This window comes from Rhipicephalus microplus, chromosome 4, assembly GCF_043290135.1.
Source record: "Rhipicephalus microplus isolate Deutch F79 chromosome 4, USDA_Rmic, whole genome shotgun sequence".
Taxonomy (NCBI): Eukaryota; Metazoa; Arthropoda; class Arachnida; order Ixodida; family Ixodidae; genus Rhipicephalus; species Rhipicephalus microplus.
Genome location: NC_134703.1, coordinates 69,606,654 through 69,632,456, shown reverse-complemented (window position 1 = coordinate 69,632,456; position 25,803 = coordinate 69,606,654). Strand labels below are relative to the sequence as shown.

At 42.9% G+C, this 25,803-nt stretch overlaps 1 protein-coding gene across 1 annotated transcript in view; it reads right to left on the bottom strand.

Annotated features, from left to right (window-relative positions):
- The window catches only part of LOC142813926 (uncharacterized), an 89,660-nt gene that overhangs the window by 12,488 nt on the left and 51,369 nt on the right, over window positions 1-25,803 (bottom strand). Inside the window, exons 2-3 of the mRNA XM_075891881.1 lie at window positions 15,460-15,580; window positions 4,416-4,494 (exon numbers count right to left, since the gene is read on the bottom strand). Coding sequence (XP_075747996.1) covers window positions 4,416-4,494; window positions 15,460-15,580 — 200 coding nt within the window. The remainder of the gene's footprint in view (window positions 1-4,415; window positions 4,495-15,459; window positions 15,581-25,803) is intronic.

The window sequence follows — 25,803 nt, the reverse complement described above, 5'->3', positions numbered from 1 at the left end:
GCGTTTCAATCACTCTCTACACACAGGAATTTGTGCTGGGGCCGGGAAGTAAGAGACGCTACGACCTTTTCCTAATTACTGAAGCAATTCATTTATTATTATTTGCAAACTGCATACACTTATGCCGTCCACGTACAACAACCGCTACACAAAATTATAACACATAATTTAGACACTCGCGACGTTCGACAAAGGACATATAAATAAAGTAACTGCGACAATAGAATGGTGCAACAATACAAAGAAAGTGCTCGATCACACACACACGATCAAGTTATAAAACCGCACAATATGGGTTAATAAAACCGCGCAATATGTCAACGCGCCACCTCCCTTCCCGCCTACTCGTCTAAATAAGGTACATAAAGTTCGTGTCACGAATGGTTCATGTTGTCGGGGACCTCGGAGATGGCTGTTCGAGTCGGGGCTCAGGGCTTCTTCCTTGGGTCACTGTCCAATTCGTCAAGTTCTTCATCGTCTTCGTCATCGTCTCCTTCGTTGTCTTTCTCAGTCATTTCCATCTTAGCCCTCTTTCATAACTTCCTAATCATTCGCCTCATCGTCTTCAATCCCTAAGTTTCTTTCGTCCTCATATACAGTCCCTGCTTCAGTGATCATCTCATCGACTCTCATCGCTATTTCTTCCTTTCATAATATCTTCCTTTACCATTCCGTCTCTCTACTATCTCGATCTCATCGCACCGTTTTTTTTTTCGCTTCGTGGTCCCGTGGACCCTTGTCGTAAGACCCGACTCCACCCTTCCATGGCACCTCCGTGGCAACTAACCGATTGCCACAGTTGATGCGACAAATACCCTGTCAGTCAGTGTGTGTCAGCTTCGATGACTGCCCCCACAGTTTACGCCAGCGGAAAACCCTCTCTCAACCAAATCAAAGCAAGAAAAATGTATAAGCTTCATGCTTACAGAGGAAAACAGGGGACCTGCCCGTTGGTGCGTGAATTATGATCAACCAGGAGTCTCAACGTTCTCAAAGCGTGCCGTCTCTAGTGGCCAACGCGCGGAGTTAAAAGTGCTGCGCCGAAAAACCCCTGGCTGCCCCAATCGCCCCAGCTTCCGGTGCCCGAGGACCCGATGTCCAGATCAAGTTTCGTCGCCTCCAACCCGGTGTCTCCGGCATCATTCGCCGCAGTCGCCATCTCTTCGTCCTTGAACACCGCAAGTGGTCATCGGGGTAGAACGCAGTAATGAGCTCGGGAGCCGTGAAGACTGACGGAATGTCAGGCCTGCAGCCCGGCACACGCGCTACAGCAGAGTCGCATGTACAGAACCAACAATAGGCGCTCTGCTGCCCCTTATGAATCTGAAGGGCACGCTTGGAGAATCGCCACCGTATACAGTTCGTTGACAACAAGCCGCCACCCGGTCCTGGTGTTTGCGCGGTGGGCCCGCGAAAGCCGTCTAAAGAATGCTTCCAGAAACTCAACTCCGAAATGCGTATTTGTTACGCCGGGAATATTCTTTTTTTTCCGATGCGAAGAAATGGACATAAACATTTTGAAAGGCCCGGTGCTCAGTCCGCGATTGCGGAGACGACACACATGGAATGACGATTGTTATAGCGCGAGCTGGGAGCTACGAAAAAGGGACAAGAGGACGAGTGCTCGTCTTCTTGTCCCTTTGTCGTCGTTCTCAGCTTGCACTATAACAATCGTCATGACCTGCCAACTACCCGAAAACACCACACTTCTCAGTTGCATGGAGGATGTAACTATTATGGTTCATAGAATAGTACATAAAAAAAGGAAAGTTTTGGTGAAACAAGTTTTTGATAAGACGGGATTTGAGCGCGCTTACGCACGATCCGAAGGCAAGCATCGTTACGATTCGCCTATTCAGAGAAACTAGCAGAACATTACATACCCTCGTACAGTATTATACCAAGCAGCTGGTAAAGCGGAGTGAACGTGATGACAGAAAATGTGACTATGAGGAAGGCGGAAAGGAGAAAGAAAGAGAGTAAAGCTTACCAAGTAAAAAGAAACAGACAGATTGTAACACAAAGGAGGAAAAGAAAGAAAAACAAAAAGAGAAAAAGAAAAAATATAGAACGAGGTAAAGATATAGACAGAAAAAGGAAGTGAGCACCAGAAATAGCGAGAACTTAAAAAGAAGGTGAAAGAGAGCCTCATGAGATATAAAAAAATTGATAAAGAAGCAAAAAATAAAAACAAACAGTGACATAACAACAAAAATAGAGCGAGGAGAAAAGAAGAAGACGCTAAAAATGCAAGAAAAAATAATAGAAATGAAGATCACCCAGTTCCACACCTCCTTAAGGGTTTCCGAAGATTTCCATGAAAAAGCATTTCTTCTTCGTCCGTCGTCCTTCGCAAACTACGTCACGCAAGCCACGTCACGGATGCAAGCAATTCAGCACAACTTTCAATCTCGAATTCCTCAATGTATTTTTTTGCGTCTGTTTACCTTTCCTTTTTAAGAGATTTGCTTGCGCTTCCCACTGTTCTGACTTGTGTTGATTGAATATCAGTAAGCCCAACTGCTCAAAATACGGCATGGACTGCGTACGTCAGACGTATACTTCCACTCTCTGCAAACAATTCGGATGTTGTAGCAAGCAGTACGTGGGGTAAATCGCACCCAAAGCAAATGAAGTAGCAGCAGTGCGCTTTGATTGTTCGCACACTCGTATAGTTGGGGGATACATAAAGCAAGATGATAGTTCCTAAAAACACAGATGTCTCATTGTTTTCGGCCGTTATGTATCACCGTATCGTCATGTACGTTTGTTTCAAGTGAATTTTAAGCAGGGGAAGTCAGGATCAAAATATAGCTGGAGAGAACAGTTTATATTAGTCTTTTGTTGTCATGTTTGTGAAGCGAAGATTATTGTAGAGTGAATTACAATATGAAATGAAGATGCTTCTTCTGCTTAGCTTTCTATGAGGTCAATGTTCTTGGCCAAGTAGTGGAGGATTTATTTTAAAACGGTATCAATTTCGACAAAATGGTGTGTAAAAAAGAAGTTCAAGGTGATGTGAATAGAAATGAGAGTTGTGCGCAGTTACAGTGTATAACGCCTATTTGATATAAGATGCTTTTATACAGACATCAATATTAAATTCTGGTAATCTTGTATCATGCAAAGCTGCTTTTTCATAAAGGATTGCTTTATATGCAATAATCCATTGTTGAGAAAACTTAGGCCGTCAAGACTAAATAATTTTTTACCTTAGGTGGTTAATTTATTAAACAACATAAAACAAAATGGCGGGAAAGATCTTGGATTTTCTCGCTCACACCATGCCCATTTTTCATGCGCTTGATGAAAAGACAGGACGTGTCCAGAGTACAGGTTATAGAGAAACTCGATCACAAAACTTGTTTTTGTGAGCCTCACAATTTTTGTACTAATTATATACTTGCTATTTCCCGTTCATCACGTTTTACATAACCCATATCACCACATAGGCTCATTTTAAGCATTAGCACGATATTCCAGTCTCCTCTAGAGCTTTAAAAGCTTCTTCATGCGGCCACGCTGTCATATCGGTTATCTCTAAGCAGCTCGCCTACCTTCTCTACTGCGCAGGCTGGATTTCTTTCTGCACGTAATGCGTAAGCCGCTTTATCTCTTCATGGCAGACACACCAAGCGCTTCGTCGATTGGACAAGCCGACTGTGTCTATACTGTAACCAGCGCGGTCCATACAAGCTCGCTCCATAAAGCCTAGAATCTCCATCGAACAGGCGTCGCACGGAGGAGGTTCGAAGCATCGTTGCCACTATACCTCGGCCTCCCATCAGCTACGGTACAATGTCCCTGTGGGCGCATCTTTCTGAAAGGAGAAGAGAGGGAGGAAGTGGAAAGCAACTTTAAGCCTACGAATTCATCCATCTTCCCCGAAGCACCACCACCTGGGACAAGCGCCGAGCTCTCACTTCTTTAGAAAGCCGAAGGTTCCGTCACCTGCTCTATTCCTGTCACAGCTGTGCGCCTCTTGTCTGTTGAAGTAGCCCGTTTGGCTTTCACTTTAGTCTCTTCTTTATGATTTGCTCAAGGAGCTGCCACACGTTTTATCTGGTGATTCTTCAAACGTTGTAAGCCTAGGCGGCATAGCTGCCGTCATGTAATATCGTACAAGAGTTTTCTCATACGGCAACCGAATAAGTGGCACGCAGGAATGCGAGAAGGCCCTATACTACATATGGCTTGGCGAGCTGCTACATTAAAAAGTAACAAACCGAAAATACCTGCGCAGGCCATCTGAAAAAGAAGACACCAAGTGTCCCCTGTGCATTGGCCGAGCACTCAAAAGTGAAAGCCACTCGGTATGACTAAATTATCATAATCAGCCATGGTTTAAACAATGAGTGCAACTACTCCCATCACCCTTCAAACTGAGGTGATAATGGCAATGAATTATAGCTTACCCCTTATAACGAGCCGGTAATTTCAATGATCCACTCGTCGTGCGCTGGACCTGGTGGGGTGAATGATGTGATTCTGCATCTTGAGGAAAGATCGTGAGAGATGAAACAAACAATACAGGAGCGAAACCACGACGTCATGGCGTAGAAAGAGAAGTGGAAGAGCAAGTCACTCATGCAGTATAATGGTGCTCATGTACGCAAGGGCAGTAAAGTCAGCAGCAGTGGAAGATTAAGGAATTGTATAGTTGATTTAGATGAAAAAAGGTGATGTTTCACCCATTTTAGTCGTGGTAGGTGAATGCAGGTGACATTTTCAGGTGGCACTTTCACGTGGTGAAGTTAGCTGCCTTTTCAATCTGAATAAGAAACCTGCAAGCTCTGTTCGAGTGACAAGGGCTGCTATGAAAGTCCCGAAAGGGAGGGAGGTGTCGGTAGCGAGTATTAACGAATTGAAATTATTTTGCTCCTATTCAATTCAGCGGCTGCATTCTGTAGTGTAACAACGAAAGAGAACTGTCATTGGCGTCTTAGTTCTGCGTGCGCGTTTGTTTTCGGATATGATTTCTATTCCTTTCCCTGTCTCTTGAGTTCATTTCAGCACAATCCTAATGATCCTGTGTTGCACGTAGTTGCGTATGCATGCGCGCATTTTCATTTTTGTTGTTCTACCAGTGTATGATTAACCATGCATTTAATTGCTTTATCTAATAAGCTGCTTTCGTGAACCCTACGCTTATCACACTGCATTCAAATTAAAATTATCAATTGTTTGTGGGTTTGGAGCAGCTACTCTGGCTGATTTATCTAAATCAGCGAGTCATACCACGCTCTGTGTCATGATTTATTTTTCGTAAAATGTTCACTCAATGGTCTGTTAGGAAAAAAACTCGGATCTTTTTTTTTCTGAAGGTATATCTATGAAAATTGTGAACATATCGCTGAATTCATAATGTTTAATATTTTTAAAACGCTGTAGCTATAATTAGAAGTTTGCAGAACTTTCTTTTTTTAAGCACTCGAATGACATAGATATTAAGGCTTTTCATGTCAGGCTTGGGTTACATAACAATCGTATGCACGAGATTTAAATACTACTAAAATGTCGAGTACAGGTGATACGACCAGGCAAAAAAAAGCCAAGTGGCCGCAATATGACCATATGTAGACTGCGACTATTCATAAACTGTACCTTGTTGATCAACTGAATACTACCCGTATGATATGACGTTGTGTCTCAACACCAACGTTGCTCACCGGTAAAACGCTGCAAGGTGCGCACCAGGAATCACGTACTACTGTGTGTTCGTTCCCGTTAATTCAGCCTCGTTTACACAAAGCTGTTTTACTGCGATGTGCCCTTGAGTACTCGTGGCTTTTTATGTCAATTTTATAGCATATAAAGCTATATGACACGTGATCATCACTTACGCAACCATCCAAAACAGTAATTTTTATGGAGCAACAATTCATCTCAATGAATCGTGCGTCACCTAATAATTTTCATCGACGTGAAAGAAGCATGTAGACACAAAATACTGTATAAAATTGCCAAAGTGACGTCTGGGAAAGTGTTCGAACTCTTTAATTAGGTTTGGGCAAATACATGGTATATTTGTGAACTGCTACGTTACCTAGAAAATAGACCATATATGAGTGGCTCTTGTAGCGCATAGGGCAGAAAACAACTGGTCCCCAGGGGTAACTCATTGGATACCAAAAGAAAACAGGTGTGAGGGGGAGCCAGAAAGTTAGGTGGCAAAATGAGATAAAGGAGTTTTCAAGGATAACGTGTAAGCTGAAAGAAGAGGACCAAGCTGATTATAAAAAAAATGTGGGAGACGGCTTTGCCCTGCTGCGGGTGCAGTCAGGCTGCTGCTGCTAATAATGATAATGATGATGACAATACGTTTGCATTTTGTTTGAGCATCTCTCAACAGTGATAAAGTTTCCACTCGCAATAGTGATAAAGTTTCCCCTTGAAGAATTATTGTGTCGAGTAAAACCTACCGCCCAGTCACTCACATCATGAACTCAATTTGAACATGTTTCATTCAGACAGGCTATAACTCACTGTTCCAAACACTGCTGAACGTGACCTGAGAGCAGAATTCGCCAATTTCCTGACACAAAGTTGCAGCTTCGAGTGAATTAGGGGCCTGGTTTTGTTGCGCCATGGGTTGTTCCGGGAGGGATAGTTTCGTGGAAAATAAATGTTGTCCAAGTGGGACTTTGAGAAAGCACAGATGAACTGTTATTGGCCAAACCAAATACACTGGCGCAACAGCGAAAGAAGCTGTTCCAGCAATGTAGACCAATCTAGTGCCTCTGTCCCAACCAGGTCATAAATTGCAGCGTTCAATTCAAATGTCCTAACATAGAACAAAAAACAAAAATGACTCTAGCAGTTTCGGGAACGATTGCCGTTAGTTATTCAATTTCTACGAGTCACTATCGTAATAGGACACTTAGCGATGGCGACTGCAACGATGTTGCCTAATAATGGGTCAGTGAAAGAAACAAGATAAATTCTGTAGCCAAGCACCATACTGGCTAAATTGCTGGGTCTGTAACACTTACAACCTCTCTATGGCGCATTTAATCTGGATGGGTCAGTTTGCGCAGTCGTTTAACAAACTAACAAAATTTTGAAACTAGGGGGTAGCCGGTATTTTCTTGCCCTTTTGCGAGAGTTTCTTGAAAGGAAACCGCTTTTAAAAAAAGTTTGTCATTCTTACTTGTTTTCTGCCTGAAATTACGAAAGAAACCGTTCTACAAGATGTACATTACGCCAACGAGTGAGTAAGAAGGCGAAGCGAATTGTGGTGTTATGTGCCGAAACAACGATGAGTAACGAGTATTGCCGTAGAGGAGGGCTCAGTCTGGCGTTCTTTGACGTGCACTGACGTCTCAGAGTAAATGTGTTTCTAGCCTTCCGCCTCCGTCGAAATGCGAGCACCGCCACAGCTGAGATCGCGAGCTTCGAATCGGAAGGCGAGCTTTGTAACCACTGTACCATCGAAGAACACAAAAAGGCGACGGGAAGACTGCACGGGTAGCAAGTCGTAGATGTCGCACTCTCGTTGTCCTTTCGCATTGTATCTTCTCCAAGATTTGATAGCGAGACAAGAATCTGCGCTCATTGCCGTTCTGATTATGCGCGCTGCAGCAAACATGAATCTTCTTGTGCAAGTTCCATGGCGCCAACTACGGATGTGCATGAGTGGTGACCCGAACATGATGGCCGCATTTTAATGAAGGTAATATGTGAAGGAACACTGATTAGAAACAATGACTTGATTTAAACTGATAAACTTCTCTTTGTGAACTCTATTGCCACAAGTTTCACTGTCATAACTTCATTATTAGCGGGGAAAATCAAAGTTCAATTTTAAATATCGCCCCAAAATTTCCGCGCGTGAAATAACGAATTTCAAAACGTATTTTATCGCATTTTCGCGACATAGGTTCCATGAGAGTTTCCGAAACTTCATATGCTAGGTCTATGGCACCCACAGAGAACAATGTACTTCAGTTTTATTAAGAAGTTATGGACTCACCTTCACAATTTACTACGTGACCGTATTTGTTGCGGGAATCTCATGGTAGCGCTTCCACCCGCCTTTTGTACTAGACCGTTTTCTTGCTCACCAAGGGTCATGTCGCAGTAAAAGTGATATTTTCGGGAATGTGAAGTGGTACTTTACTAATACGCGAAAAGTCATGCTGCTCTTGAGTGAACACTTGAGCGAATAGATGTAGGTGCACGTTAAAAAACACCAGATCATGGCATTTCGGAGTTTTGCACGACGGATTTCCTCATTTTCATAAGTTGAATTTTCAGACGTTAGGACATCAACATATATTATTATTACTCAGGAAGCGCCAGTGTAATACTATTCTATTATAACTCAGAACGTCTTGCGAAATTGAGGGCGAATGACTTTGATAATTGCCTTAGCCAGTATTTTGTATCTTAGTTTTTCTTCATAAATCTGTCATATGGATTTCGTCTAAGTCAGCCCTGGTTAACCTCTTTGCCTTTCTCATCGTGTTCTCTCTCTCTCGTCCAAATTGATTCGACCCCCTCATATCCCAGCTACTTTCAACGCTCCCGAGCGACCATGGGCCGTAGCTGGCGTCGTCGACTTCAGCCAGTGGGAACATTCATCAAACGTCGTGGACCATCTTTCATGCACGCGAGATGGGGAAGTTGTCCGGTTGGTGCCCTCCAGCACACTGCTCTTTCAAACAATGTACTTTTTTTTATCTTTTTCTAAGCGTATCCTCTCCTCCTAAACAATTAATTCAAAGTGCGAGCTTCATTGTCTTTTCCTTTTTCATCATTAAGATAAACGGGAAAGGTAGCGCCCGGCTAACGACACTTCGTATAAGGCAAGCCTGAAGGGTGCGATAACAAAGATTACGCACCCTTACCTTTTCTTCCACTTTGTCTTTTTTCAGTCTGGCACCAGCAAATTTCAAGGCCCTCATTTCACTACGCGTGTGCCAAAGGCTCAAGGAAACTCTTACGACTGTAATTTATGGCCGCGGAAGAAAAATTGTTAGAATGAAAGTATGCTGTGAAACAAGTAAAACTAGTAGAACTAGTTTAAGCTCCGGTGTCCGGCTACAAAATACGCCAAGCACTAGGGGATACAGTGACTTCGGGCGTTTACCAGCGCACGCTGGCGATTTGATTTGAGACGTGATAAAAATGTGTAAATGCAGTGGTGAGAAATAGGCGAGGAAAAGCTGGCAGACAGCGACGCTTTATGGAGACGAAGTATTAGCCAAGAGCGCTTTATTTTTAGCATGATTAAAACAGATGATTAATTGTGATCTGTTGCAGGATGTCAGCTACCATTTCTGCAAATCGGTTGTTAAAGTATTTGTCACGCCTTTACTGCGGCCAGATAGTAAATTTTTCGTACCGAAGTGACTCTTCGGTTTAGAAAACGCAATTGATCGAGTGATGTCATACTATTTTGCCATGTGTTTCCATTGACAAACATTTGAGGTACTCTTCACAGAAATCATTCTTTGGTATCAAATATTTTTCATTTGTTCATAGTAATTTTATCATGCCTGCAAACGGTGAAGTTTGGCAATATTCTGATTGGATCTCATATTCGAAAGATGCTCGGAAGATATTTTGCTCAATTTACTGTATTTTCCATCGAAAGGTATTCTATCACAGTCGCCTGTACACTCTCTAGCTTTTCTCTTGTCGTTTCCACGTTTCTTTTCTTTCGACAACAATGGGATTTTATGTGATAACGACATTATCACACACACATTATGAACTCACTGTTTATTGAACCCGAACAATACTCCTGCTTTCAACCGCCTCGACTGTGCCTTATTATCAATAATGAAAATATAACTTTTGTTGCGTCATGCTATCCTCGAGTAACGGTTCTGGCATAGATATAATAATGCAGCAAATAAATACTGTTTTCAACTTGCTCTTGTGTGGTATTTTCTGAAATACTCATATGTTGTCTTAATGAATTTAGGCAGATACTTCATTGAATCTTCAATACAACTTGCTAGAAAACAACATGTAATTGAAGCTTTCGTAACCCTGCAATACGGAGTTTCTCATAAACGTATCATTATTGTTGGCGTTGCACCCCACCAGGTAATAATATTAGAAACAAATAGGAACCACTTGAAATGAAAAGCTTGTGAACGTGAACAAAAACACTTTTCGTGTTATACATACACTTGTATGTGTTTTAATAGAAATTGACGCAGCATGTCACCACCCACTTTCAATATTGATAACGTTTATGACCTGGTATACTAACCAAGAGCAATTGGCACCTCAGAACAATTTATAAGTGAAGTTTATTGACTGAGTGATGGTAAATAGATGTACAAAGGTACAATAGGTACCATATGCACAATATTTCGTGGTTGTGAATGCCACGAAAACTCCTCGGGGAATATAGGACCAAACTAGTCTGGAAATGTTAAATAGCATTACTATTATTAGATTGATTCAAGTATTCCTAGATTGCTTGGTTACAAAAGTGTCGTTCCCCCCTCCCCCTCTTTGGTTCAGCTTCATTGGCTGAAAGGGACAATCATTTGCCTTATCTAAACGCGGAATACTCTGTCGAGGTTTGAGTTACTGCAGACAGTTGCATTTGCCATGGAATATACTGGAAGCATGGAATTTGCCATGGAAGCATATACTGGGCGTTTCAATAAATGTGTCCAATATTCCTAAAAGTCCCGAAATGCGGTATTTGCTCGAAGTCTTCACAGTTGCTTTTTCTGTAGCACAGGCATCTTAAAACGGTTGAAGAACTCACTTTTAACAGCAATTAGGAAAGTTATATTATTACCTTCCTAATTAGTGGAGCTATGCAGTTGAGCCAAATGAAAAAATTGAAGTCCTTCGTGCGAAGAACCCATTGCTGCTTTAATATTTGGCAAAAGTAGCCTCCAGTAATAACTGCGAATCGATAACTTTCGCATAAAATCTGCGGTGAAACCGAAACCAAAACGTGAAAGAGCACAACTTTCATATTGGCTTGAAACGTCCGAAATGAGAGAGCGTTGTTATATAAACAAATAACCGACTTGGTTTTGTGGATGTGTGGGCTGCGCTTGCAATTGCAGCACGCATGACGCATATAGGTTATGCAACGGGGAAAAACTGCACCATTGTAAACGCTGTTTCTAATAGAGACGTCAATGTAATCGTCTGCTTGTTGCGCTTACCAGTCCTTTTGTTTCGATTCCGCCGAAAAATTCAGGATAATTTCCATAATTTGCAGTTATTACTAAAGCCCGCTTTTTCGAAATCTCAAAGTGGTCTTGAGTTCTTGGCATAAAGGACTTCAATTCTCCCGTTTGATTTGACTGCCAAACTCCACTAATTAAAAAGGTACTATATTCCACTTTCCTAATTTCTGTTACAAGTTATGTCTTCAACCCCTTTATTATGCCTGCCGCTACAGAAACAGCAACTGTGCAGACTGCGAACAAATAGCGGCTTTTCCTGATTTTTAAAGAATATTGAACACATATCTTAAAACACCCTGTATACTATATAAAGAAAAAGCTTATAAAATATTATGATAAAGTCAGGTGGAGTTAAGTACACTGGCTTGGCTTATCAGCACCTAAGTAAGCTCTCTAAAGGGTGTCCCAGTGGATGCTATCCCACTAAATAATTCCACGACCAGCTCTGCTGTTACTGTCTTCAGCCTGGTCGTTTTCACTGGAACATTAATGAAGTTGCACAGGTAATCTGTCACCTTATTTTACACCCGAAATTTTTCAACGCGGTACTTCACCACAGGGTAAGAACATTACAAATTGTCGACGAGTTATTCACGGTGAAACTGTCTTAACAGGAAGTCTTCCTCAAAAGATCAGCGTCATCGTAACAAAGTTCGAGCAATAATCATTCTCGTGCTGCAATTTGTATATTTGTATGCAGTCGCCAATATCATCCCCCCCTTTTTTTTCGCTGTCAAGAGGAGCTTCTTCATGCCGCGCTTTATTATTCTGGCCGGTAAGTTGTAAGAAAAGTTGTCTGACGCACAATCACGAGAAAAAAGAAGAAAATCAAGGACTGATGAAATATTTATGCATATTGAGGGCGAATACTTAAAGCTACATTTTCTTACCCTCCATGTGGTTCTACTTTTCTTTGTCTTACTATCCGTCATATGTTCTCTCGTAACGAAGCAACGCTTGTTATTGAAAAAGGACGTCCCCTAAGAAATTATGCATACAGAATTCACTCATTGCCATGTTCGGAAAAGCTCAAAGGGCTCCGCCATGGTGCTTCCGCGTGTTATTCATAGATGATACTCTATAGTCATGTGAGCCGCTTAAATTTTATTGGGCTTCTTTACGCGAGCCACGCTTGATTTTATTATTTCGTATCAGTTTCATTTTCCTAAGATACTCGAAGTGCAAGCGTATTCTCGAACGTGTCTTACCCCAGCATGCAAGAAATAAGCTATCGCTTGAATTAATTACTATTTAATCTTTACTTTTAATTCACACCATCACTACGATAGTCAGGTGAAAACTCTTCGTGTTCGAGTGTTTAAGCTATTGCTACTTAGCCATTCGTATGGAATGCATGGGCAGTGATTATTTTATATATCAATTATGGCAGCCGAGTGGAGTGTCTTGATGCGTTCTATGGACGTCCGGCGTGTATTAATTTGAAACGCAAGATTAAGACAATAACGTGCACGGATGCGAATGCCTTCACAGAGTTTCTACATAGATTCATCACTTTATGACCAATTGCATTTTATGGCCGTGGGCATCCGTGGTTTGGCAAGCGAGAATGTTGCTGATAAACATATGCATGCGCACGGGAAGACAAAGATGCCTCCCCCCTTCTATGGCCACCTAAAAGGGGAGTGTAAAGTCAGCCCAATACGTTGACATAACACGGAAGGGGTGACGCTGTTACTCGGGGGAGGGCAGAAAGACAGCCTCAGACATTAACAAATTATGAAGAGGGGCGCTGCGACGTACCTTCGCCCCTCCTGAAAGGAAAACTTGCACACGCCTATGGTGATAATGATCAAAAGAACAGACACAAAGTATGTATTCTTGGCGCAGAGTACGTATATGTGTAATGGGTCTGAGATAGTCTGCCATTTTCTACAAACCACATCTCCAGCACTTTCAAACTTCACAAAATGTAACGAAGCTAGCAAGTAAAGCATAAAAAAGTAAAAATAAATCATTTTTAAAACATGCAAAGCTGTCCTTATTCCACGTCAGTTTTTATTCATGGAACAAAGTGCTTTCGCGGGAGAGTGGTTGCTGCCTTAACGGCGACCCGAGTCGCTCGAGACCCACATGTTTGCGCATCGCGGGGTTAGTTCTAGGCGCTCCTGAAAATTTAAATTGATTTGGAAGGAGAGGCTTCCCTAAAAGCAGGAGGCCGCTGCTTGTACAATTGAAGTTGGATTTCCGCATGTTTTTAAATATCCAAGCTGGCTGCAGAACAATTCAACAGCTCCTGTGGCACTGTTGCCATGCGTGGATCCTCGCAAAATAGCCATGGAAATAACCCCTTAGCCACAGAGAAACATTTCAACTCGTATGCAAAAAAATAGATGTGAGATCCCGAAAATCATGGCTTTAAAAGCGGATATTGTGGAGAAGCCTCCGAACACTGAAATGGGTCGAACTCTCAAGTGTTTTCTAGTGGGTCTACGCAAAAGGACGCCGCTCGCGCAGGGAGTCCATGCTTGGCCCTTACTGTCGCCATTGTGTATGCTCGCTGTGTGCCTGCTAATAAACGCCCTAACAAACTGGTGGAGGTGCTGGGCACGTGATCGTAGTTCCAAAGGCATCGAAGGGGATTGTAGCACCTGTTTTTTATGTATTTTATTTTAATAGCGAGGTTTGTGTCGATGCGATGCGTTCATTATACGAATAGAAAATTCAAGATCAGAAGTGGTTCAAAAGATATGCTGTGCGCAACATCTGGCGGTAATAGCATTAAATTATCATTGAAATCAATCAATTATCTCACTCATTAAAACAATGTGCCTGGAAACGTTCTTAGGTTATCAAGGAGAGACAGCTGCTCCATCAGTGCCGCTCTGGCAACGTGAGAAAATCTACCATAAAGGGCAAATTACACGAGTTAGTATTTATTCTTTACTAATTCAACTCAAAATGCGGATATTTATTTGATACTTTGTCTCTGCGGGAAATAGATGACCCTTTGTACAGCACCATCCACCAAGATCATGTAGCTCTTATGCGGTTTGCGGCTGCTGGCCCAAAGGTCGTGGGTTCGATCTCGGCCCCGGCTGTCGTATTTCAATGATGGCGATACTAGACCCGCATTTACTGTACGATATCAGAGCACGATGAACAACACCAGATAGTCAGAATTTTCAGAGCCTTCCTCTACGACGTACCTTATCATAGCGTGCTTATGGCACGTAAAACCACGGGTTGTATGCTGTCGCTTGAAAAAGTGTCATAACCTAGCTACTGCTTTTGCAGTTGTCTATAGACGACAGAAAGAGCACTATCTACCTGCGCGAAAAACGCCCGCATTCACTCCGTAATTTAGTCGGAAACAGCGTATGCCGTTGAACATGGGGGCGTTGTTCTATTATTTTGGCACACGTTGAAGAATTCTACGCTCCGTATACAGCCACCACAACGTCTCTTTGGACAATTTCGGTGCTACTTGATCCCGCCATAGAAACAAGCTGTGCAAGCAGGTCGCCCTGCGGGCCCAGTTTATTAGATGGACGAGCTTACGCACCGAGCTGCGCAAAGCGTTTGGATCAATGCAGGTTAGATAATATTTCCGTGTTTCATGCGGGTAACTTAATCACCGGAAAGTTTTGTGCCATTCTCATGCACAAAAAGGTCTGTTCTTCCGTTGAAATTAAAGTAAGCGGCAAACCACAAATATCACAAGTTCACCGGAGCAGCGTATTACGAACAGAACTGTAAATGCTGATATCTTGCAACATTAGGTATAGGGGCGTGTTCTTTATTTAAAGACGGAAGTCTGTTTTGGGATACACGTGAAGCTAACGGAGAAATTTTGGTCTGCGTTTAGAAAAAAATGTTTAACCATTTCGAGTACTTCGTACTCAACTATGGGAGAGCACTGAGCCGTCCCGCTAAAAGCTCTGCCACTAGAACATGAAGGAAATGAACTGGCGAAGTTTGTAGAGTCCTGGCTGTCTTTCTTTCCGTGTGTGTGTGTCACACGATTCAGCCACACAACCAAAGGATAAGCTCTTGCTGAACGCCCAGCCATCTTGAACTGGTGGCTGTGTTGATGCTTGAGGATATTGTGGATTAAAAAGCAAATGTTACGCATATCTGAGGCGCAACATCAATACGCAAGTACTAGGCGGTGTGTTCCTTCACTATAAAATACACAGATACTCAATTCTGGAGACCCTAGTGTTACTAACTCATATTTAGTTCCTACGCATCTGCTGCTTATCTGTTTCTGTGGTCTGCTTATTTATTATTTAGCGAATCTTCGACTCGCGTTCATGCACGGACTTACCCAATTCAAGTGGCAGCCTATCGATCCAAAGAAGCCGGGAGGAATGGCCTGGAAATTGTTTGCCCAGGCACCTGGACTGGTTACTTAGAACCGATAAGTGTTTTCTCCTCTTCACTCGGCACTGCACACAGTTGCACATATATTGACGTCAAGCGGTGAGCTTTCGGGAAAAGAAGCGGGGCGCACGTTCACAGGCGCTGTACTGCGCATGCGTAATGGCAAGGGAAATAAGATGGCGCAATAAACTTCATCGCAAAAAGGCCACCGCCCAAAGCGCACTTTTATTTATTGTTAGGCACTTTCGGCTTGCAATGAGAGCAGCAATGGTGGCTAGTTAGTTGCACATCTTGGTCAATCACGCTATTAACCTGGTAGGACAGACTAGAGACACCGTGCGCGCAGCACGCAGCGTGTTTGTGGTGGCTCTAAAGTTCGTCCTAGTAGTTTACAGGCGTGATTACCCTGCCACCTGCCCCCCCCCCTAAAAAATAAGGGCTTGCAGTCCATTCATTCTTACAGTAACCGCGACATTTCAGTACGTTGAGCGATAATTACCGTTTCACCTCGCAGTGGCCCCACCGCGGTGGTCTAGTGGCTAAGGTACTCGGCTGCTGACCCGCAGGTCGTCGGATCGAATGCCGGCTGCGGCGGCTGCATTTCCGATGGAGGCAGAAATGCTGTAGGCCCATCTGCTCAGATTTGGGTGAACGTTAATGAACCCCAGCTGGTCGAAATTTCCGGAGCCCATCACTACGGCGTCTCTCATAATCATATGTTGGTCTTGGAACGTTAAACCCCACACATTGATTAAGCTCCTCGTAGTGTCGCGTTAGCTACTACCTCGGGTATTATGCATTCAGTTATCGCCTTATGGTCATTTCTTACACAGAAAACGAAGATTTGCACGTTAAACAACCCCAGGTGGTCAAAACTTCCGGAGCCCTCCACTACGGCGTCTCTCATAATCATATGGTGGTTTTGGGATGTTCAACCCTACAAATCAATCAGAAAACGAGGATTACTAGCAGCTGAGATGCAGTGCGCACACATGGTGCCAGACGCCGATAACATTACCACGGCTGATTCTCCCCACACATAAGTTCTTGCAGAAAAAAGAAATGAACTCTACAAAGCACGACCACTATTTTTATCCATTTCACGTTTATGGATCACTCAGTACTTCTGTATTGCACAACCAATAAGAGTTAACCGTAAGTAGAAGGTACCGAGGCACCCTACGATTCGCCTTCAGCCCCGGTTATGATTACAACCTATTACATTGCGAAAAACGCCGTTAAACATCTTTATTGCGGATAGAGTATCGGTGAACTTACGATACGCTGAAGAAAAACGTTGCTATCGCGAACATTGTGATGCTTTCATAACAGGCACCACGATGGTTGTAATTATTGAAATAAGCATTTGTTCCGTGCTATGAACGTTGAAAACTTAGCCACGAATAGCGTTCGGAGCTGTTGCTAGCGTGTTGCTTTTGCGCCACTTTAGCCCGGTCACGCAAGGGGAAGCTTGTTAGACTCGGTTATGCTTGTTTACCCTCGCAGACAAAGCAGTTTGCCACCCGAACAATATAGCTTGTCCAACGACCAAACAGCCAGCAATACCTGTGTAGTTGTGTATGTTGTGTTCCGTTTACTTATGTAAACATATCTTTTTGTAACAACATTTGGTGTGTCTGTGGATGTTGTGTTCTGTCGCTATGTTCTGTTGGATTGTAATTGATGTTCACTGTCTGTGAGAATAAATTTCTCTAAACACAGCCCTCAGTACCGTTGTTCCGTCAGTTTTAGATGCTGTTACCGTAGTGAATTGTGAAGCATCCATTGCCGCCCCTAAGAGCTCGTCGCTGTTGTCTTTCAGCCTTCTTCTTCAGAAGTTTAATTTAGTGAAGTTCTACTGGCTAACCTCCCTGTCCTTCCTTATTTACTCCTTCTTTGCGAAGTTCTCGTTCAACACTCGTTTCTGCCTGCCACTTCGCGCGTACTTATGTTTTCGTTTTAGTCCCTTAGCAAGCAAAACGAAACTTGCAGAATGGTCCGATGCAGCTTAACGCTTTCGCCACTGGGACCGCGGAGGCAACTTGGGCACAGACGGCTCAGCGTGCTCGCTCGCCCCGTCCCTCGCGCGAACATGGCACAAACGTTGAACGAAAGAACTCGACCGCCGACTGAACATATAAGATATAGTACCAAGTGCCGTGATTAACTAGTGGATACGGCTGAAGAGGCAGCTTTTGTCGTTGTAGAAGCTATCACCTTCCTTCATGGGAGTGATTGGAGTAGCGACAGACACGAAAAGTCTGGTGGTATGCGTTCTTCGCTTCACGGCTAGCGTGGTATGCATTTTTCGGTACAAGGCCAAGCGGAGATATACGGCGAAACTGGCTCGACTAGGACAGTAAATGCACTGTCGTCAGCTAGAGATCAAATTGGTAAAGATATAGTGTTCCATGCACGTAAGAAAGCAAAGACAGAACGACGACGAAAGCGCAGATAAGAGACTGTAAAAAGGCAGACAGAAGAAGAGAAGATAGTAAAAATATATACTCATGTAGTCACAATATTTAACAAGTACTCAAAGCACAAGCAACCAAGTGACCAAACGATCAATAATTCTACAAGAATGCTGCAATTATTAGTATTCGTGCGATAGTAAATGGTGGGTAATACTCCAAGGTAATCTTTATATCTAATTTTCGTTTTGTCTTTGCTGAATTATATTGCCTTTCTCCCCTTCTTTCGTAGTAGTGTTTACTCATTTCGGGGTGATAATTATCAGATGTCATCCTATACCGCAAGCACAATGTTGGTGTTGTCGTTAATGTAATCTTAAGCAGTCACGTTCCTGAAATACTTTCTGTCATTTTTTTTATTCGCCTCTCACCATATGCGGTCCCAATTTGCGAAAAAAAAAACTAGAGAGAATGGCCTCCACGGTGTTGCACGTACTTGTGCGGCAATTCCCCAAGAAGACCAAATACTCGCACCTGGTGCCTCTTACCAGTTTTCTCACTTTCGGGAAAATCTGTTTAGTTTTTACGAACCTCCATTCCATCGAGACCGAAGGGTGCTTGCAGGTAACTTTTACGGATAAAAAGTAGGAAGCCCGGTATATTCCAAGCAAATAGGAGTAGGCATTTGTGCCATTGTTTATTTGCTGCGGACGTCTGTCACGCCTTTTAACCCCCTGTCTATTTCTGTCTCAGGCATCTGAATTCCGCCTTTATGGCTCCATTCTTTCTTTTCTACCTGTCACGTCTGAGAACGGGAGCCTATTGCGAAAACTAGCTGTATTGACAATATATATATATATATAAATATATATATATATATATATATATATATATATATATATATATATATATATATATATATATATATATATATATATATATGTATATGTGTGTGTGTGTGTGTGTGTGTGTGTGTGTGTGTGTGTCGCTTTAACCTCGCCATTGTCTTCGCCCAGGACCAAACGGGCCTCCTTGAAGGCTGGCTCCGAAGGCTCCTTCGAAAGTGCTCGCATCGACTTCGCCAGGAATCTCATCTCGCAGAGGAATGGAGCCCTTGGCTCACACATTCGCTTTTTCCTCCGCCAACCAATTGACGACGCCTTATCTCGCCTCGGCTGGCTCGGTCTGGTGACCCTCTTAATCGGAACTCCAGCGTTTCTTTTTTTTACCTCGCTTCGTCTTCTCCAAACAGCTTTCGTCATAACCATACTCTCCGTTCCCTTAGGTAGGTCCACCTCCCTTACTTTTCTATTTCTACCTACGGGTAGGCTTATGAAGCCTTCAACACAATGTAAGGTCCTCGACTCTGGCTTCCGAACAATAAAAGACGCCTTGACACTTCAATTGCTCTCTCTCATTCCTCCTTCTCTCCCGCCTCCTGTATCCCTCTGTCTCTCTCATTTGGTTTTGTTACGCTTAGTTGTTTTTACGGCTTACACACCATTTTAGCATGTCAAAGGCACCGGCCCTTCACGCCTTCATTTATTCCCACTATTGTGTATACTCTTTCCCTCTTAACGTCTCATTGGTGAGCTCAAAATTGCGGCCCTGGAATGGATCCAGAACGCTTTCAGAATAGAAGCTTTAGGGCTACCACTTCCTCTATCCTTACTCAACCTTTCTCTTTCCGCTTCCCTAGATCTCTATTTTCGAATTCCAGGCCTCATTTTCTGTTCTTGGCTGGCGCAGTCCGTCACCGCTATGTGATGGTACGTATATAACCTCGCGTTTTTATAGTTCTTATCATTCTTATCCAGAACCGCGGTCGAAGAGTGCGATCGCATTCACTCTCGATAGATCGGCCTCATGCTGTTAATCGATTCTTGATCCCGCATAGAAATACGCTCACTTATCACGCCTGCGTCTGTTCGTAGTGACATTTCGTGCCGCTTCTCAGAAACGCAATGGAGCGTTACAATTGCGCGCCTTCGATCCTGCCGAGCTCAATACCAGTTTCTCTATGCTTTCCTGTTTCAGGCGATAAGCGCCTACCACATCCTCTACCTCCTTAAAAAGAAAATGATGACCGCACATGTAAATACAGGTATAAGTGAAATTGAGAGAAATAGAAAAAATATATTAAAAGATATACATAGATACTGCCCCGCCGCGGTGGTCTAGTGGCTAAGGTACTCGGCTGCTGACCCGCAGGTCGCAGGTTCAAATCCCGGCTGCGGCGGCTGCATTTCCGATGGAGGCGGAAATGTCGTAGGCCCGTGTGCTCAGATTTGGGTGCACGTTAAAGAACCCCAGGTGGTCAAAATTTCCGGAGCCCTCCACTACGGCGTCTCTCATAATCATATGGTGGTTTTGGGACGTTAAACCCCACAAATCAATCAATCAATCATAGATACCTAAAAGTGTTTTTTCTAAACTGGGAATTGTGGCGTTAGAAGAAGCACAGACAGACTGAAAAGTAAAATAACAAGTGAGTACTGATTACCAACGCAAGCTGGTTCAAGATAAGTTTATCCCGGCTGCGGCGGCTGCATTTTCCATGGAGGCGAAAATGCTGTAGGCCTGTTTGCTCAGGTTTGAGTACACGTCAAAGAAACTTAATCATAGCGTCACATTCCAGATCCGTTCCTTATCTGGAAGGGGCACAAACGGTGCAAGCACGGTAAAGACGCCGGGATATCCTTTCTGCGTATGTTGTTTCACGTGTTCTTCTGACGCTCTCTAAACCCATTAGTTCCTATTGTTCTCGTTCCTTCTGTTGGCGTTTCAACACCAACAGCATGTATAAGCTCTACGCCACGACTTGTGATCCCATCGAAATACATTATGTTTTGGTTCTCACTTCGAGGCGCAGTAACCTGTAGGTGAAAGTATACCGCTTTGTTGTATGATTTGCCGCACCCACTGTAATTCTTGATGTTAGGCAAATTTAAATAGGATGTGATTTTTGACTGTACTAATTACGCAACAATAACGTAGACTCAACAATGACAGTACATATGACATATATTTAGCGCTTGCACGTTCTGTGGATTGCCACGCCCACAGGCCAGAAGAACTGCCGGCGTTCTGCATGCGAAAACCATGATGAGGTTACGAGCCACACCACTAGAGAATTCTGCTAGTGTACACCCGCTGCTTGTAAAACGAGCAATAATGTGTGCCACCCTTGTCGTAATGTACGATTCGCAGCTGTTATTGAGCCCTTGACGCCGCGCTCATCATTGAAATACTATTAGCACCTCATATTTGGTGCGAAACTGTCCGGTGAGAAAAGTCAGTGGGCGCAAATATAATCATCAGAGATATCTGAATATGCTACGCAATATGGCGAGCACAGCACAACTTTCTATCTTCGTTATCAGGTCAATTTAAATTCGGGTCTCTCTGCGATGCCAAATTCACAAACGGTATCGAACTCGCGGCCTCCTGCTGATCTGAGCAATGCTGTTAGCCAGCACGTCCTACGTTCACAATACTACAAAACATGTAGACCTCCATTTTACGTTGAGTCTGCAAGACTGCATGTCACAAAAAGCTGTTTGAAATGCCAACATTTTCAAATCTGATGCAACGAAAAGTTATCGATTGATAGGAATGAGTGCCTCATATCTAGAAAAGTTTGTTCCTCAAAATTGGCATCTGGAATAATTTAGCTTAGCACTTCTTGCGCTAACGAAAAGTAGTATAGCGCTGATAGCATCCTCAGAAAAGGTCGTAAGAAAACATGTAGCGAAAAAATACTAAGCCTATTTTTCGGATACATCCAAGACTTCAAAGATAAGTCAAGGCTTTTCTTTCAAGTGCTCTAACTTTGCGTCTGCAAGCCTACTCGGGTCAGTACACAGTGCCCCACCTAGATCCTCGATCTTCAGAGCTTCTCCTCGGCAGTGAGTCAGTTCTTCAACTTTTTCTGTTCTTACTTCAAAACAAAGCGAAGATCAATCTGGATTAACCACGCCATCGCTTAACGTATCGACGGAGAAGGATCTATGGTTGGTTGCGCTGCACCATTTACCACGGTGCATCCGACGAAGCAAACGTAAAAATAACAGTAGAGACCACTGCTCTCGTGCAAACCCTTATCCAGCGGATCAAGCTTTTAACTTATCTGAAGTGACATATTGAGTCTTAAAGTGTAGTCGTTATTGGCCGATACGCCGGTTGAGCGTTGGGGACACTAAACTCAGAATGGGTGGTTTCTGATCCGTATAGGCGGCTCTACAGTAGCGACTAAAAAAATCACGACTTTACAATCTGTTTCCCATTCTTTTTTTCTTTTGTCTCTTTTAAATTGCGTGTGACTAACAGCTGAATTCATTGGATGACATTAACCAGCGTGCCGATAGACTATACTCTACGCATTCAGCTTTAGAATAGCTAATTATTCGTCAATGAGAAGTGTCCTGCCATAGAAACATTGGTTGACAGGCAAGCGACGGTGAAACATTCTAATAAAGAGCACGAGCATATACTTATGCGTGCTAAAAAAACTAAAGAAAAACTAAATTGATGGAGATTGATTAGTGCATGCGCACCACTTCTTTTGATGTTGTGTCTCTTGCGTTATAAGTAGTTTACGGTGGACTTCGTCGTGCTTCCGTGGAAAGAACATTTTTCGAGGTGAAAAAATTATCTTTACTCTACGAACATTTTGCATTGAGTAGGCTGTTCTATGGGGTCTACAAACATCGCTTTATGCCGTTAATTTGTACCAGTGAATGATAATGATAGTGAATAACTAATGAAAAAAAACTTTACGGAATCAGGACTGATAGACACAAGATACGTGCATTATTTAGGCTTGTTAACGATACTACAATGAGGGACAAGGATAAACGAAGAAAAATCAAGCGAAGTTATCCCCACACTGAAAAGGTCGGCTACCCTATACGCAGACTACGGTAAATAAAAATATTTAGGTAAACAAAAAAACGACCGTAAGAAAAAAATGGAACCTGTATCTGCATGATACACTGCGAATGTCGTCGAAAGACGACAGTATTGCGTCTGGAAAAAGTAAACGAGACGTTTATTTGATGTTCTGCGCAAGAAAATTGGTGAATGGTATACTGGAGGCACTGCGTTATAGTGCCTCGAGCGTGCAGAGGAGGCGAACTGACTAAGCCTTGCTTTAGGGACGGCTTTAGGCTCTCCCATAGTCGAGTACTAAGGACTCGAAATCGTTAACCACTTTTTTCTAAACACACTAGCGCATCAAGTCACGTGACGCATGAGGCATAAGCGCTATCTGGCAGTTATCTTGGAAAACGAAACGCCCGGCGTGCGTGGCTGTCTTTGAGGTGATAAGATGTAGAACGCAAGGCAACGGGTAGGTGCCACCACTGTGTCGTCTTAGCAAAGCGTTGGGAACACTTGCCTTTTCGTGCAAGCGTTGCCTGGTCAGCACGACGTGATAAACTTTACGCTCCTTATAATTACTTATGTATGCCTTTTCTTGTAAGAGACACACATACATAATACTGACGTGTTGTTATGGTGCCTCAGATATGTGCTATAATTTCTTTTAAATGCGAAGCATTTTTCATAGAACTTCGGCGAGTTTGAGCGTATCTATCTATCTATCTATCTATCTATCTATCTATCTATCTATCTATCTATCTATCTATCTATCTATCTATCTATCTATCTATCTATCTATCTATCTATCTATCTATCTATCTATCTATCTATCTATCTATCTATCTATCTATCTATCTATCTATCTATCTATCTATCTATCTATCTATCTATCTATCTATCTATCTATCTATCTATCTATCTATCTATCTATTTATCTATCTATCTATCTATCTATCTATCTATCTATCTATCTATCTATCTATCTATCTATCTATCTATCTATCTATCTATCTATCTATCTATCTATCTATCTCTCTCTCTCTCTATCTATCTATCTATATATCTATCTATCTATCTATCTATCTTTGTTTCTTGATCGCCTACGTCTGAGTGTTTTCTTGAACGCCTCCTTAACTTGATGTAGACAATAATGGTGATATGAATAACGGTGGAGATCCTGTCGCGTACATCATCAAACCTTTTATAGTAGACACGTGTGGCATGGTATGCGGAAATGGTCCACAGGTGGGTGACGGTTTATGCGTGCCCAGGAACGGTGAGAATAATTGGTTGATTGATTTGTGATGTTTAACGTCCCAAAACCACCATATGAATACGAGAGACGCCGTAGGGGAGGGCTCGGGAAATTTCTACCAACTGGGCTTCTTTAACGTGCACCCAAATATGAGTACACGGGCCTACAACAGAACGGTGAGAATAAGCATTGGTAATTTAAACACGAAAGCGTTAAGGAAAGCTGACATCGGCCGCGTTGATCCAACGAATTAAAAAAATTAAAGATGAGTATTGTGTCACGCTTTAAACCCAACTATTCTGCGTGGCAATCTCGTATTCTACCACTTAGCCTGGTGAAATCTCGAGACTGTATTGCAAAAAAGACCTCATGCAGGTTTAATATCGGTGCAACGTCAATTATGGGTGCAGTGCTGGCTATATAATCTTATGAGCATTACACATGTACTGTCATGATACAGGCGTTATGTCGGGTTAGCGATAATTGTAGTTCAAGCTTTTATAGCAGTTAATGACATTGTAATCGTATTCATGTTATTCAGTATTGCACACGTCGGTGATAAGCGTACAATTAACGAAAAATGCCGAGCGACCTAATAATGCTGGATTAAAAACTAAAGTAACGCAGTACTCATATAGAGACACTAACCGACTGTTCCTCATAACACCGATTCCTACAAGACACGGAGTCGGCCAAATTTTTTTTTATCCATAGATGCGCTTCAGGTTTACTCTACATGTTAAACACGGCAGCATTTCAGTCATAATTCAGTCTCGATTGAAGCCGCAGCACTTGCCTGCGTTCCTCGACAGCTTAACGGCTCCTTTTTTTTGTAGAAGGCAAAAATAACTAAATTTCACTTGCTTACTCGGTTATTCTTCATTACTTCAATCGACCATTCATAAGTACAGGAACACACGCCTGCTACTGCTAAATATAATATGCGGCATGCATAGAATATCAACCGCTAATTTTTTCCGCATTCACCACTTAGCGACGCTACAGCAAAGCTGTTGCCTCTTTGACAAAAAAAAGACAAAAAACGTAATCTAGGTAAACAAAAGCGAGGAGCTTTAAACTGGCAGTACTTCCACGGCGAGTGCTGGAAGTGAAGGCGCTTTATCAGGAATAATTATACGACATTAAAGTAATCAGCGGGCACTAGAGCATGATCTTTTATCGCCGGATTAGCAAATACCAGTGGCCCTACGTTTACACTATTTAGGCTTTACGTGGACATTACGATCGACGTAGGAGAAGATCCACTTCATGTCGGTGCCCAGCAGACACTGCTCGCTGCCGTTATGCGGGTAGAAGAAACAAAAGAAAAAGCAGACTTAAGAAAAAAAAAACGTAAATCTCTAGACAAATCAAAAAGCGATACAACCACCTTGTGCTACCTCCTGACTACCTTGTTTTCTCAAGTGTCTGGCGCTCGCTTTGAATTCACCGCTTGTAGCTCTGTAGGCCGCTCACCGCAACTACGCCCAGTTTTACGACCTCGGCTTCATTCGGCATTCCAGCAGCTGCTGTGTGGTCGAGCCACCAATTTTTTGGCTGTGTTGATCTCCGGTGGGATCACGTACTACACAGAACCCCGCTGTCCATCGCATACATTTGCTTGCGGGAATAACGCAGCTTTGATAGTGAGTATTTCTTACCACTTTTAGACGTTCTTTACCCTCCTTCCTGGTCCCCTCTTCCTCCTTCTATTGTTTTACAACGTGTAGCTCTTTGC